The sequence below is a fragment of the Apaloderma vittatum genome, unplaced genomic scaffold, assembly GCF_000703405.1.
Source record: "Apaloderma vittatum isolate BGI_N311 unplaced genomic scaffold, ASM70340v1 scaffold10838, whole genome shotgun sequence".
Taxonomy (NCBI): Eukaryota; Metazoa; Chordata; class Aves; order Trogoniformes; family Trogonidae; genus Apaloderma; species Apaloderma vittatum.
In genome coordinates this window covers 143,880-158,729 of record NW_009732480.1, presented here as the reverse complement: position 1 = coordinate 158,729, position 14,850 = coordinate 143,880, and the positions used below count along the sequence as shown (strand labels likewise).

General features: G+C 47.1%; 1 protein-coding gene across 1 annotated transcript in view; it reads right to left on the bottom strand.

Annotated features, from left to right (window-relative positions):
• Positions 1–7: 7 nt before the first annotated feature.
• Positions 8–14,850, bottom strand: part of NRG2 (neuregulin 2) — a gene marked incomplete at both ends in the record, with an annotated part of 57,687 nt that continues 42,844 nt past the window's right edge. Inside the window, 6 exon segments of the mRNA XM_009875551.1 lie at positions 8–183; positions 1,674–1,898; positions 4,477–4,604; positions 5,843–5,966; positions 6,795–6,897; positions 11,302–11,325. Of these exon segments, the coding sequence (XP_009873853.1) occupies positions 8–183; positions 1,674–1,898; positions 4,477–4,604; positions 5,843–5,966; positions 6,795–6,897; positions 11,302–11,325 (780 nt within the window).

The window sequence follows — 14,850 nt, the reverse complement described above, 5'->3', positions numbered from 1 at the left end:
TGGTAGCGCGGCAGGGGGGGCTGCTGTTCCTCCACACGGAAGGTGATGGGGGCCGCCGGCGGCAGGGAGACGGCGTGCGCCGAGTTCGGGGAGGTGATCTCGAACGTGGGCACCTGCGCGGCCATCGAGTAGTGGAAGTCGACGGGCGACAGGCGTGCTGGTGTAGTCAGGGCGGACACGTACCTGGAAAAAAGAAAAGCAACACCTCCGTTTGGGCACAGAACACTCCCAAAAAACTCCAGCTGCAGGGACCCCAGAGGCCTCCAGCATCCTCCCAGAGCCTCAGCATCTCCTGGGGAACCAGGCGGAGGGACCTTGCACCACCATGCAGAGTAAGGATGAGCTGCTGGCTTTGGTGGGTGCTTGAACACCACGCACGGGGTATGCCAGGACTGCCTCTCCCAAGGGACTCGGCGTGCAATTCCCACTCTGCATCACTGAAAACCTTGGAGCGTCTCCCAGCAGCCTGAGCTGAGAATTCCCTGCCTGCCAGATGCTCTGTTCCCTCTGGAGCTGCCAGGCTTGTCTCCAAGGAAGGTCCCTGAAATGCCTTCCCCTGGCTCGGGCCGCAGATGGGGAAAGCCTGGGCACTGGTTCCTTTGACTTAGCAAAAATTTTGTGTCTCAGAAAAGCATCGACTGCTTTCATCTACTCCAGTGTGGCAACTCAGGTCTGGTCTAGCATCAGGTCTATCCAACATCACCTCTTCCTAAGGAGCAGATTTGATTTCCCCTCAACAGTGTCTCTGCTCATTTTAGGCTGACCAGGCTCCCTGGCTTTTCTTGTGCCTTTTTACATGCGTGTCTTGTCATTTCCAGCAGACAGTCATTTCCAGCCCTGCAAGTCCTTCTCGGCACCCTCTCTCCTTGTTGGAGGTCTAGCCAGGGGAGTCTGGGGAGAAGTTCACCTGAAAACCTGAGTTCAATATCTGTACAAGCCAGGTCAGCCTGCTTGAACAGACTGGGGATGGGAACGAGAGAACAGGAGATGCTCCCTTTCTCTTCTGCCCCATGGATAAGCGCTACTACCTTGAACAGTAACTGCCTGAAAGTGGCCCCATGGCCACCTAGTGTCACCCACAGCTACCCATGTGCTTCTCCCATGAGATGGGGGAAGACGATGACTTCGTCTTCCTCTCACCGGCTGATGGTGTCTCCGTTCGCACTTGTGCTCCTCAGAAAGCTGGGTCATGCCGAGCCCTGTCCTGAGGCTGTGCCCACACACACACACCCTTGCTCACCAGGCCATCCACGACTACGCTGAGGACGCTCATCTGTCCACCACATACCTGAGGGACAGACCCTGCTTGAGCTGCCAGCCCACCAAGCTGCCTGGAGCATGCTCTCAAACAGTTTTTCACCAGTTGCTGACTGCAGCCAAGTACTTCCCACCCTTATCAGCTGCCTATTTCCCTGGCACCCCCAGCACCCAGACAACTTCGGCTCCAAACCTGTTGCCACCAGGTGAGCAGTGTGCAGTGCTTGCTGCTGCCCCTACCAGAGGGGCCTCCTGGGGTAGCAGCTTCCTCTGGCAGTACTAGAGCTGGAGTTTCCCCAGTGCCACCACAGGACCGATGCTCCAGGGCTGAGGAGAAGTAAACAATTTTGTGTCCTGCACGGAAGGCATGGCTCGCCTCTGCTGTGCTGGGGCAGCACTGAGCAGTGGGGACTCACCTCTCACTGTGCGGCGAGTCCCGCAGAGAATCCACCGAGTCACGATACTGCGTCATGGACCTCCGCGAGTCCTCGATGCAGAAGGCAGCCCCGCGGCGAGCCCGTGCCTCCACGCACGCAGGGCTGTTGCATTTACTGGTTCCCACTGAGGACAGCATTATCCCAGACTGGGAATCTGAAGTCAGGCTCTCCGTCCGCTCCAAGCTCCAGGTGTGGCTTTCATGTCTGCAGATGAAAACCCACATGGACAGTGAGCAAGGAATCCCCACCAAGGTGTTCTCCAAAGAGCTGCACACAGGCACAGCTCACACCCTGCTCTTCTTAGGCATCCCCTTTCTCTTTCATTAGGACACCTCCAGCCAGGGATGGCAACTTCCCAATTCTGCCTTTGATTGGCCTTTCTTTGCTGTCTTGGAGACACGATTAGAGGGTAAAGAAAGGCAAACCAGTGCACCCTGGGTGTTCATCACACCACTTCCTGATGGCTGGGGGCAGGATGGGAAAGCCTCTGGAGGGAGGTCAGAGCAATTCCATTTTGTGCTTGCAAAGCATTCTTGGTGTGGAGCAAAGCACCTGTTGTGCCAAGGCTAGTCCACAAAGGATCTTCAAATGTGCTGCTGGTGTTGCCAGGTGACAGCCCCTTCAGAAATGCTACCCGAGAGGACCAAGACAAATAAAGACTACTCAAAATTGCTTTGTCATCAGCAGAGAAAAGCATGCCACAGGTAGATCCATATGTTCAGTTTCCCCTGGTTTATAAAAGATCTTGGCAGCAAAACACTTTCAAGGTGCTAGACAAAAACTATGACATGTTGGCTAGACCTTGCTGAGCACTTGGAGCTCCACCTGCCCCAGTCTCGGTGCAAAGAAGACATCCTGCAAGGACTCACTGGGGACACACGGAGGGCTGAGCCACACCGTGGCCACCAGGCCGACCCCTCGCCATAGCAGATATATGTGACCCCTCGGAGCAACAGCTCTGAGCTCCCAAGCCGTGCCAGGTGGAGCTGTGCCGGCAGAGGATTTGGGGTGGGGGTTTGCCGAGGAGAGCAGGCCTCATTAAGACTTCCCAAGAACTTGTTAATTATTGATGGCTCCAGGCACATGCTCAGCTGCAACCACCAGACTCATTTATAACTTCAAACAGCGTCCTCATTAGAGGTGCTGATCAAGTGAAATGGAGCCTGATTCTGCCAGTAGTTTGCCTCTGGCATGACTTCAAGAAACACCTGCTTGCTGCACTTGACTCAGAAGATTAGGTGGCAGGTAGCCAGGACCAGAAGCTATGTAAGGTAGGTGCCTCCCCACAGCTGTCCTGGGTTAACACTGCCCTCCAGACACATCTTTGTGTCTTCAGGAGGTGCCCAGGGATGGCCCCAGCATCCCAGGACTTTGAAGTCAGCACAGAAGTCCTGCAAGACAGCTCTGCAGGAGCCTCTGTGTGCCTGGCTCAAGGCTGCACACATGTACCTAGGGTTGGGCTGCAGTCTACAAATCAAAAAAAAAAACGTGGAAAACACGTTGTCTAGCTCCCTGGACAAAGACAATAATTTCCAGCCCTGCAAGTCATTCTTGGCTCCCTCTCTACTTTTTCGTGGTTTTGCCAGGGGAGTCTGGGGAGGAATTCACCTGAAAACCTGAGTTCAGTATCTGAAGTTGATCTGACACGTTGTATACCAAGCGTACCTGCTCATCCCTGATAAATGCTCAAACCCTGACAAAATCTACCAGGAACTATCTTTAAGCTTTAGCTGAAAGGATTCATTGCTTCCTGGACAAATGGAGACAAACACATCGGGCTAATGAAGTAAATAAGCCAGAACATCTTTTGCTTTATAAAGTCAATACAATGTGATCATCATTGACAGGCTGCAGACATGGCCCCTCGCAGTCACATTTCAAAGGCAAGTATTCTCCTAGGGAAACGCCGTCACTTACAGGAGGAAACACAAGAGTTACGTAGGAGGAAGAACCCGAACTACCAAACTCAAAACAGCACAGGACCTTCTCTCGTGCACCTGAAGAACCTTCCCAGACATTGTAAAAGTAGGGAAACTCCATCTGCAATTTAAATGGTGTCAAAAACCATGAGAGCTTCACCTTCCAAGCCTTCCCATGATCGTTATTTTTAAACATTAAAAAAGAATATGCCTCATCCTGTGTAGTGAGAATTACTGGTACTTTCCTGTTAGCCCTGGTTTTCCTGAGAGGTTCAGAAAGACTTCCAGTGAAAGACGTGCCACCACTTCAGAGACTGAGATTCTAACACAACTTTCCAGACTGTGATAAACAGCACTGGAGTGATTTTTCTGGTGAAAAACTGTGAGTCCCAAGTCACACCTAACTTTGAGGAGTGGGCCAAAACATTTTGTGTTATTTTATCTTCCACAAGGCAAATATATTCGAAATATATGAAGCATGAAACGAATAAACTGTGTGTGCTTAATGAATTATTGCAGGTGTCCAATGCGGTGGCAAACAACTTGCAAAACTAGATGCTCCCTCCCATTTGTGCCTGTGCAAAGCATGAAAGCACAACTTCATTTCCTCCTAGCTTCCAGATATGTCAGAGCTCCAGGTTCCTGCTGGCACCTCGCTGCACATCAAGGATCACACCTTTTCACACCTCTCACTATTAATGCCAGCAAAGACCTGAAGTGTCAACATGCCCTGCACACCAGTGTAGTGCCAAACATCAGTAACAGAAAGGAAGATGAAAGGAAACCCTTATACTGGCCTTGAATCTCACAACTTCCTAAGGCAAACAGTTGGGGAAAGTTCAGGGGAAAATGATATACATCACCTCTGGCTGGATGTTGGAGTGGCTGTGGAGCAGTGATGAGATGGGGAGCAGGAGTGACTTCCCGAAAAGGTCGTCTCTGTTTCCCTTCGGATCACGTGCTCGGTGGCAGAAACATTCTTAGAAATGTACTGTAAAATAGGAAGAATCACACAGATCAGCCACCAGCTTGCCAACGCTGCCACATTCAGCTGGCTTGATTATTTCTGGTGAAGTCAGATGAGGACTGAGCGAATGTGGCAGCTCTGCACCCCACGGAAAGAGGCAAGGAGGCTGGAGGCTCTTCTCTGCCCCTGCACTTTGAACATTGTAAAAGAGTCGTGTCACAGGGGCTGCAGATAGGTATGAAGAGCCCAGGGGTTCCCCAGAGGACAGTGGTACCCCATACAGCTACTGAGCAGAAAATCTGCTGTGCTCATGGGTAGTTGTACAGAGTACCAGCAAAAGGACAACCACATGAGATCTGCCAGAGATAGGACTCCTACAGAAACACCAGGTGTAATCCAAATATTTATGCAGAGATATTCTTTCAGCTAACAAGAAGCACTGCTTCTCACAGGGACACTAAGCTCTGTGGGGGAGTCAGTAATTTGGGGCCAGAAAGCTGTGGTTTAGAAATTGCCTTTCCCTCTTCCTTCATGGCTGGGATTCAACCCAGATAAATTTTAACATCCAAAGGGTGACCCAGCAGAGCTTTTAACTGATTCACTGTGCTCATTTTCCATCAGTACTTCTCCGCGCTCCCTTTTTCTGACCCCTTTCAAAGCCTTCATCCAGCAAGGTACTTAAGCCCTTTGATGGTCCAAAGGAGTTTGCGGAATTTCATGGGAATCTCACATGACTGAAGTTGTGAGAGTGGCTGAACCACCTTTCTTGATCCAATCCTGAAGTCTTAGATCATTCTCATCAGCATGACCCTGGCATCCCACCTTGCCCAGGACACCTCACATCTGGGCTGCTGACCAGAGCACCATAATGTGTATCAACATGACATGGTCACCACGGTCACTCTGGCCACTGCCGCATCAATCTCATTTGTCACACTGCAAAGTGGGGCTTGAGAGGATGGCTTAATAAACAGGAAACATCGGGAACATGTCTCTTAGAGGAAAGCAGGATCACACTTGATTCACCAAAACAAGCCTGTCCCAAGTGCCCTAATCTCATCCTGTGCTTCAAAATAAATCACATTTTCCTTCAGATGTTGATCTTGGAAATGTTTCTGCGCAGAATCTCATCTTTTTGTTCAAGTTTGTTAGTGTTTTGCTCCTCACGCACACAGGTGTGTCAGCACACACGCCCACGCCAAATCCCCGACACAAAATCGGCGCTCAGTGACATGCAGGGAGATGGAGACAAAAGGTCTTACATCGGCCATTTGGATTTCCTCAGGATCCAAGCGTGGATGGCTTGGCCCGTTCGCAAGGCTCCTGTTCTGATGGGCAGGGCACATGTTCTGCCGTAAATGATTATGCATTTGTTTTCTTTGCTTCCTTTAGAACAGAAAGGGAAAAAAATCTATTAAGAAGACACATCTCATGAGGCTTTCTCCCCACAGAGACACCTGGGGAACACGGACAATAGAGAAGGCAAACCTTGGACACGATGTTTCAATGGCATTTGTGGAAAGCTGCAAGCAGGAAGAAACAAGGCATTCCACATTTGCCCCCTTCTGCTGCTTTTTCAAAAAAAAAGTGAACATTTCTCATCATGGACAATTTGGGAAGCTAGGTCCAGGCTCCCCATTTGCAAGACAAGATCCAGCACAATGCAGTGGAGCCAGGGGCACCATGGTGCCAGGAGTGGAGGAGGAAAGTCTACTCGTACTCCTGGCAGGGCATTCACTCAACAAGACCCTCCATGTCCTGTGGGCACCCTGAACTTTGGTGAGATGCAGGCTAAACAGGGAAAAAAGTGCTGTCCCGGCAGGGAAGCCTGGCCATAAAATAGGTCACCAAGCCTCTTGTTCCATCAAGACTGCTCTGACAGTCCCTGAAATGTACCTGGCTGAGCCCACAGCTTCTGCACATCAGGGTGCTTCTGCTGTCAGGAGATAAGCTGACGGCTTGGGGGCCAGTAACGCAGCATCACCTGGCCGGGTGAAATGATGCTAGTTCAGGGGATAAACAAATGGTCGCATTTTTTTTTCTGAAGCACAGCCTGGTAGATGGCTTGAACAGTGTCCTTTGTGAAACCTTCCTGGGAATACTACATCATCTCCTTAAAACAGCATTTGAATGAAAAGCATGAAAGCACGAAGCATGAACACTACAATTCAGTAAACTCTGACCAGTTATTGTCAGTCAACCACCTATACTCACTTGGTTTTACAATAAGCTACCACACAGACGATGCCCACCACAAGCAAGGCAACACAGATTCCCGTGATGGTTAAAACTCTCTTCTGGTAGAGCTCTTCCGCTTCTGCAAATGGAGAGAAAGAAACCAGTTACAAACGGGGTCCAGTACCAGGGATATGTCTGGCTGCACAGGAACCAGCACTGCGTGTGGGTAAGACAGAGAACAGGGCTTGGTCAGGCCTCCTACCAATCCACTGCCCGTCTCTAGTAGCTGCCCCAAACTTGAGACTGGCTGGCCCAACCTTCCTCATCCATCAAGAGACTTTCACTCCTTCAGCCTCTCTGCACCTTTGCCCTCTCTCACTCAGTAGCTCTCCCCTTCTGCGCTCAGACATGCTTCTTGCTTTCTTTTCTTTTCCCACAGCGTAACTCGGTGACTAATCTCAAAAAGCCCCATGACTCTCCTCTCCCTTCCATCAAATCCCCCCTTCTTGGAAACTTAGCAGCCTAACAAGGAAGTCCCCGAGCATCCCGCACTCACCACGAACACGCACGCCCTGTGATGCTCTCATCACAGGCTCTCTGCTCTGACGGGCTCAGAATGCCTTTTCCTTGCAGCGGCTGCATGCCCTGGAGCTCGGTGGTGTGCTACAAACCACCGAGCAACTGGCCCCAAAGCATGTAGGTGCTGAAAGGGACATCCTAAAACAGTCAAAAAGCAGAATGAGGATGGAAAAGTGATAGTGCGTTAGACAAAGAAAAGGGAGTGGAGTAATTAAAATACAGTAACCAATTGCAGTTATGGATTTTTAATGACACCCTGGGAAGAGATCAATTCCATTGCACCAGGTAACTCAGATGCACACACAAGATTCAAGCAGCGTGCTGCTGCTTCTCTTAAATATTGCCACTTGTCAGGGACCACCTTTCAAACCAGAAAAGTCAGTCACTTGCATCAAAACCCAGACCATGCTGGAAGTGAGGCAACTCATTCACATTAATCAAAGCTCCAAGGAAATGCTAGGATGTCGCTTGCAGTGTAACTGAACGTCACCAAGTCTGCAATTGCACGCCAAGGACACATCTTCCTCTGTGGCTACACCAGAGCAGATGCTCTTCTCAGTGACATCCAGCAATCTCCACTGAGATCAGCAGAGATTCTCTGGCTGGACGACTGAGAGAATGGTTCAGTGCACAGCCACCATGAGCATTTTTAGTTCAACATCTATGAATGATGTCCTCATGCTCCCCTACTATGTGTTCATCTTAAAGATATTGGAGTTTGAGCCTTTCTTAATATTCACTGAAATATTTATTCATCTAGATTAGGTAATAAAACTCATGCCATGGTTGCTGTGCTTGGCGTGGCTCACCATGCAACACTAAATACCTTAAATAAGTTGTATGATAGGAGCAGTGCTACCAAATAGAGAAACAGAAAACAAGAAGAGAAACAGGTCTGGTCCGAGTAACCCCTGGGACTAGACTTTAGCAAAAAAGCAAGGGGCAAGCAATGAAACATTCCAGATAACTGAATATTTAGACCAATTCCAGCTTGCCATTTTAGGAAGGAACAAGCATTTTTGGAAGAAGAAGACAAAAAAAAGTGCTAGGAAAATGTTTATCTAACTCTTAAAATGCAAATGAAGAAAGATTTGCTAAACCAGGGCTGAGAATGACAACCCTGGCGTGAAAATGCTAAACATAACCAACAGAGCTTCCTTCGTGCCAGTGCTGCAAAGCAACAGTGCTAAGAAACACATTTTGTTTGCGCACTGGCCTTTGGCTTCACAAGGTGCTCGGGGTGCCGGTGGAGCTGCCAAGAAGGCAACGTCCCACCACCCACTGGAGAGGTGGCAGCTGAGACTCTGACAGACTCCATCTCCGCAGTGGTGTGGTCCAGGTCGTGGGTCTCGCTTGGACTCAACGTTAATGCTCCACAGCAGCTCCAGCAGCCGGCCGCACCTCCTCAGAGCCAGAGCCCACATGGCCTGGAACCTGCTGGTTGACAGGGGTTTGGGTGCTGGCTGACCTTATACTTCTTGTGTTTTACTACAAGGAATTGGCAAGGGGAAAGAACTCACTTTGGGCTTAAACACCTTCAGCAACTTGTTTCCCTTGCATGGATGCCCTATTCCAGGCACCAGCAACCATGGCAGACAAGTTTTCTTGCTCTTGCTCTGGGACCTGGATTCCAGCTGCACAGTTCTTTCCTTCACACAAGAGTTTCACAAATTTTGTCAGAATCAGGAAAACCAGCTAGAATCACATTCTGGATATGGATGGCACCAGGCAAGAATTTTTCTACTACCCAGCAAAAACTACTTTTGCCAAAAAAAGAAAAAAAAACAAAAACGGCTGGGCAGGAGGTCAGTTTTCACCATGGACCCATCCATCAAGCCAATTTTTTCAATGGTTCTTCATTATCTAAGTTTTTTGCTACAAATACTTTTTTTCCCCAAGCATAAATTGTTCCCTTTGAATCATGGAGGCTGGAGAAAGAACCAAAGTGACCAAAACTACAGCTTTTTTTTTTTTTTGCTTTTTTTTTTTCATGATCTATAACCCACATGAAAAAAATTTTTTGCCCAACGCTCAAATCACATCCTCTGTTCTGGTGATCATGTCAGTATAGGACCCTGACTTTGGCATGTCTGACTGTCCCAAACCTTCACCTGAATTGCGTGGGGAATGTTCCAGTTTATCAGAAATGCAGATTTGGCCTCTCTGTCTTGAGCTGACAGCTCTGCTATGCGAAGCAGTGAAGTGCAAGGCTGTGCATCACTGCTGCAAAACTAAAAATTAAATGACCTGCCGATAGTAGTTTAGCTTGGCTCCTAACATCTCGTTAAACTCGATGTTCAATAACACAGTATCTTCACGTTGCACAAAACCATCTCCCCAGCGACAGAAAGAAAACAAGAGAAGGCACACTACAATTCTGTATTTGAGAAGGCAAGATCCTTGAGCAAGACTTGTCCATTTGTGTCTCTAGGCTCTACAAACACCGTGTCTTCATCAGCAGCATCGTCACTCTACAGCAGCAAACACTATGAACAAACCACGTGGTGCCACATAATGCCGACAGAATCACAGTCCAGCCATGGGTGTCACAGCAACGTATGAAAGCGAAAGACGAATGACAGAGAAGAGACGACTGCAGACTGGGAGCGGGATGTGTGCGGTTCTGTGATGACATTGAGAATGGATGAGGAAAAGGACAAGAGGTCAACAAAAAAGGGATGTCAAAAATCCTCAAATTTAAAGTTTATTGAAGTGTATTAGCATTAGCAGCACCACTTTCTCTGAAGCACCTGACCACAAAATACACAGATTTTCTGCTGCCGGGAAGAACTGCCGAGGGTTACACACCAATCTTGGTGGATCAGGCACGCAAAATCCAGCGGAGACAAGTTTCTCCAGCTTCGGCTAGTGCACGTCTGTCCACCTCAGGGACCTGAGAAGTGGGTGATTCCCAAAGTGAATGACTGGTGTCCTCATACCTCTAGGAAATGGAATTGAAGCATCTTCATGTGAAGATCTGCTCTGGTTGACATTGCCAGGTCAATGTTTTGAAGTTAAGTGACAAAGATAAATCTCTCTGCTCTCATCTGCCCAAGCCCTCCCTGCAGCTGGCTGGTACACTCAAGGGAAATGTAGCCTCAGAGATTTGATTTCCCAGGTGCTTACTCAAGAGATACCTGATATATCATTTCTAAAAATAGACTGAGGAGAATGGAAGAAAAGTAATATGATTATGAGCAACTGGGCAGGAGCAGGCAATTGCCCAAAGGGGATATTTTTAAAAGCATTTAAGTTACTGCAGTGTTTTTTCCAAACTTCAGCTTGTCCCCAGGACACTCAACATTCACCCTCCACTCTAATGGGAGATTGCTGACCTTCCCGGGCTCACTGTGTTTTGGACTAACTCATCCTATGCCACCTTTCTCAGCACCATTTCCTCCTGGTCAAAAACTGAGAGAAGCTGCTAACCTTTAGGAGGAGGAATGGCAAAGCTCGTCCTGACCCTTTGTAGGATCCAGTGGAGGTTAGAGAGTCTAGGAGGCCAATTTCTACAAAAGCCTTGATCTTCCTAAAACTTGCCTTCCCGTTCCTGCAACGCCTGCCCATTCCCAAGCGGTGCCTGCTGGCAACCTTCTGGATGGACACAAGCTCCAGCTTTTCAGTTAAATACACAAAAGCATGTTGAATGAGGAGACGTATGGCAATTGTAACATCCCAGTCACGCCACACACACCAGGCTGCTGCTTGAAACAAAGAAAAAAGTGCTGCTAAAAATACACATGCATTTTTACAGGTTTACATTTAGATTTTTTGTTTTGGTTTTGTTTGTTTGGGGTTTGTTTTTGTTTGTTTGTTTGTTTGTTTTTTTCCAATCCAAACATCTATCTTGGTGCCAGGGAAGAGAACAGAACAGCTGATTTTTTAATCATCCCATTAAAGCCATAAATATAATGTGGGCAGTTCTTAATGGCTTCTGATTAATAAATGAATGGTTGTTCCATACCCTTTAATTCAAATCCAAGATGCTCTGCCAATGCAGAAAGAAGACAAGGAAGAGAAAGAGAAAAAAGAAAAACAGGTCTGTCAGCGATCTCTAATATATAAACACACACACTGTGCAGTTACAGCAGGTTAGCTTTTCTCTAGGCTCAGCAGCAGTTACACAGGAGACAGTGTATGCTTCAGAGCATTTCAAATTCCCACCAGTGCTTATACCTTATGTAAAGAAAGATCCAAACAAATTGCAGTGGAAGTTAATTATGAATTCTTTTAGTTAATTATGAATTCTTTTGAGATGAGCCATGTTTGTTAGTACCTGATATGGAATTCACAGTTTAGGCAGGAAAAAGGAAAAATAAATAAAATAAAAATTTACAAAAAAAAAAAAGGTACACTTGTTCTGAAACAACTCCTCACAGGTTCAAAACACACAGCAGCTCCACAAGCCTGTTAAAAAACATTTGTTCACTTTCTACAGGCGAAATATTCCCTGCCTGGTTTCACCCACCCCAGAGGGGGCGTTTGGGCAAAGTGCGGCCCCAACGCCTGCCAGCACGGTGCTCCTAATCCCTGTGACGTTGAGCGTGGTCTGGGACACCCAACGTTGTCTGTCAGCATCGCCTGTGAACCGCCTGCCAGCCCGTCTGCCGTGCCAGGACCGTTCTTGGCGGCTCTGGTCTGCAGCCGAACCACCGGCGATTAGTTGACCCAGGCAAGGCCATGATTCCCTTGCAGAGCTAAAAGTGCAAAGTGCACTGGAAGTTTTCCTCGAGCCTGCGATCTTTTCTGAAATTTCACTTCTGCTGTGGTTCTGTGCTGTTTTAGAAACAACAAGCGTGCTGAGAAAAGCACTGATTGGAGCATCTGCTCTCAGATTGATACTGGTTGCAAGTAAGATTGCAGTTAATCTCGCAGAGATGGCACCAAGCAAAGTAGTTTACCTAAGGAATCAACAACGCAGTTATCCAAAGCAGGTATCCTGATTTTTAGTAATTTTCCTGCTACAAGCCTCACCTAAAGACAGTTTTTCTTATATAAACATTAGAGTTCTCCATACTTACCATCATACATCAAAGTGAGCTCTGCTGTTCCCAATCACCAAACACACAAGATTATTTGCAGCTTGGAGATGTCCAGATTTATTTACTATATTTTCCATAGGAACTGCTTTTTGCTGCACAGAAATATTTGCTTTCTTTTGCAATGCTGTTCAAAATTTAGGTGGGGCGGGGGAAATGAGCACTAATCATTACGGAACACGTCAACATGTTTTCTAAAGCAGGTTCTTCTTTTCAAATCAATGCCAATGTTTGAGAGGGGTTGGAGGGTGGGAATTGGGTGGGGTTGATTTTTTGGAAAATTTTGTATAATTTAAAGGCCACCAAACCTGGCTGCTCTCTGCTTCACATCTCACATTTGTGCAGAAGGAACAGCAAACTCTGCCGTGTGTTCCACACTCATTTTGTACAAGTTGCAGTGACATGGACACAATGTGGTGGGCAGCAGAGAACTGGACAGAATACATTCATCCTAAACCTCTTGGTTGTCATGTCTAGCCTTGACCTTTTCCTAAGGCACGCTACTATTACACACTCTGTTTCACCTGTCACTATGACAAATGCACGTAGAGACACACTAAATTTCTATACATCTACACTACTGATCCATTGGATAGCTGCATACTGCCTGTACTGCCACATTTCCAGGATTTGCTGCAACATCTACAGCTACAAATGGATGCGATTCCAAACATTTTAGTGTTTGGTGGGTTTTTTGCAAACTCAAAAAAGCTTGTGCAAACAGAGGTGGTTATGCTCTTCTGTGCTGATCCCAAAGGAGACTGGACCAAGAGTTTGAAAATGTTCAAATACCTAACTACTGCATGAATGATAGAAGGCTGTCCAACAGAGAAAGCCAGTGAGCGTGGGAGACCTGAGGAAGGCAAAAAGAGAAAAAATATGAAAAAGGTGACAAAAATGTTTCATTTTCACACTCTTGGTCTCAGCTGAAGTACATCTGTGTGGGATTCAGGTTGGATTCCATCATCCAGATTGGTACCATTCAGCTGGGCAAAGCAAGGCTTGCTGAAGATTCAAGTGATGCATGGACCTAACACTCAAGGGCCCTAAAGGTTGACATTCAGCTCAAGTGGGCTGAAAGAGAAAGTTCAGCTGAATTTAGGCACTATCAGTTGGGTGGACACTCTGTGGACCCAGTCACAGACTTTGTGTTGGATTTTTTCCTCATTATTGGACAGAAGACCAAGTCCTACACTTTGCAGTGACTTCGTGACTATGTTTTTGTCTATAATGTATTTTACTTGTTTTAAAAGATGAGCAGACAAAACAGTTAATCTAAAGTATCTTCACAGAAGTAACACCTCAAGACAAGATGGCTCTCACTGAACTGTAGATTTATAGGATGGTCTGAACCGTAGTTATAAGACAGTTAAGAAAGGTAAAAGCCTTAGCAAAAAACTGTGAAAACTGTATCTGTCCTGATGGGGACTTCAGGTTGCCCAAGAACATAGTTAAAATGTTTAGTTACCACATGGATTATTGCCCCCAACCATGTTTTGGTCCCCCAGAGAGCTCTCTGGGTCGCAGAGCGTGCTCCAAGGCATTAAACAAAGCGGAGAATAAACATCTGAGGACCAGAAAGACATACTATTAATAATAACTGGTACTGGCAAGAGTAGTGCTTGCAGCACCCTGGTCGAGGCTTCCCCCAAAGGGAACAAGGGAGCAACACAAGCCGGTCCCACGATACTGGGGATGGAGGACACTCGTGTTAAGGACTGGGAAATAGGTGAGATCTCCAAGTACAGAAAGTCTGCAACTTTCCCTAAACTGCACAGCCATTTAACTTGTCCAGTACCATATCACTAAAAATAATTTGGTAAGCCTTAAGAGTCCAGATACATAATATTAGCAAGCTGCTGTGGATTAGCATGCAATTAACTTCAGGAGATCCCAAAGGGTAACCTGTACTGCTGTCCAGGGGAGAGGAAGAACCCTGCTATGATAAACCACAAACACCTTGTAATTGCCCAGCCACACCACAGCACAGTCATCACCCTGTAATTAAGGAGTCAGTGGTTATCATGTCACTGAAAGGAAGCTGCAGAATGTTTGTGGAATTTAAAATGCTGCTAGATATTGTTGTGAAGTTGAGATGAGTAAGACATGGAGGAGGAAACAGAAAGGTGGGTCAAAAGAAGTATTCTTCCACTTATCATTTTTGTATCACAATCAACAGGTAGGAAACTACCGCTGAACAAGTGAATTGAAGCGAACAGAGAAGCTGAACTTCAGATCTAGATCTTCCCAGAAGAGCTTGAAGCAGTAGATTTATCCCTCTGCTCATGGGAACACTTCACCTCAATGTGAGGAGCGAGTATCCAAAACGCACCTGTCAAACGGATCACTTTTACATGTCCCTTTGAAAAAGGGATTTGATGTCTGAATAACAGACTCTTTGGGGAGCCCAAAGCTGAAGACAAAGCCTGCTCTGCCAATGGATAGCAGAAAATGCTGCTCCGTGCTTCCAATGC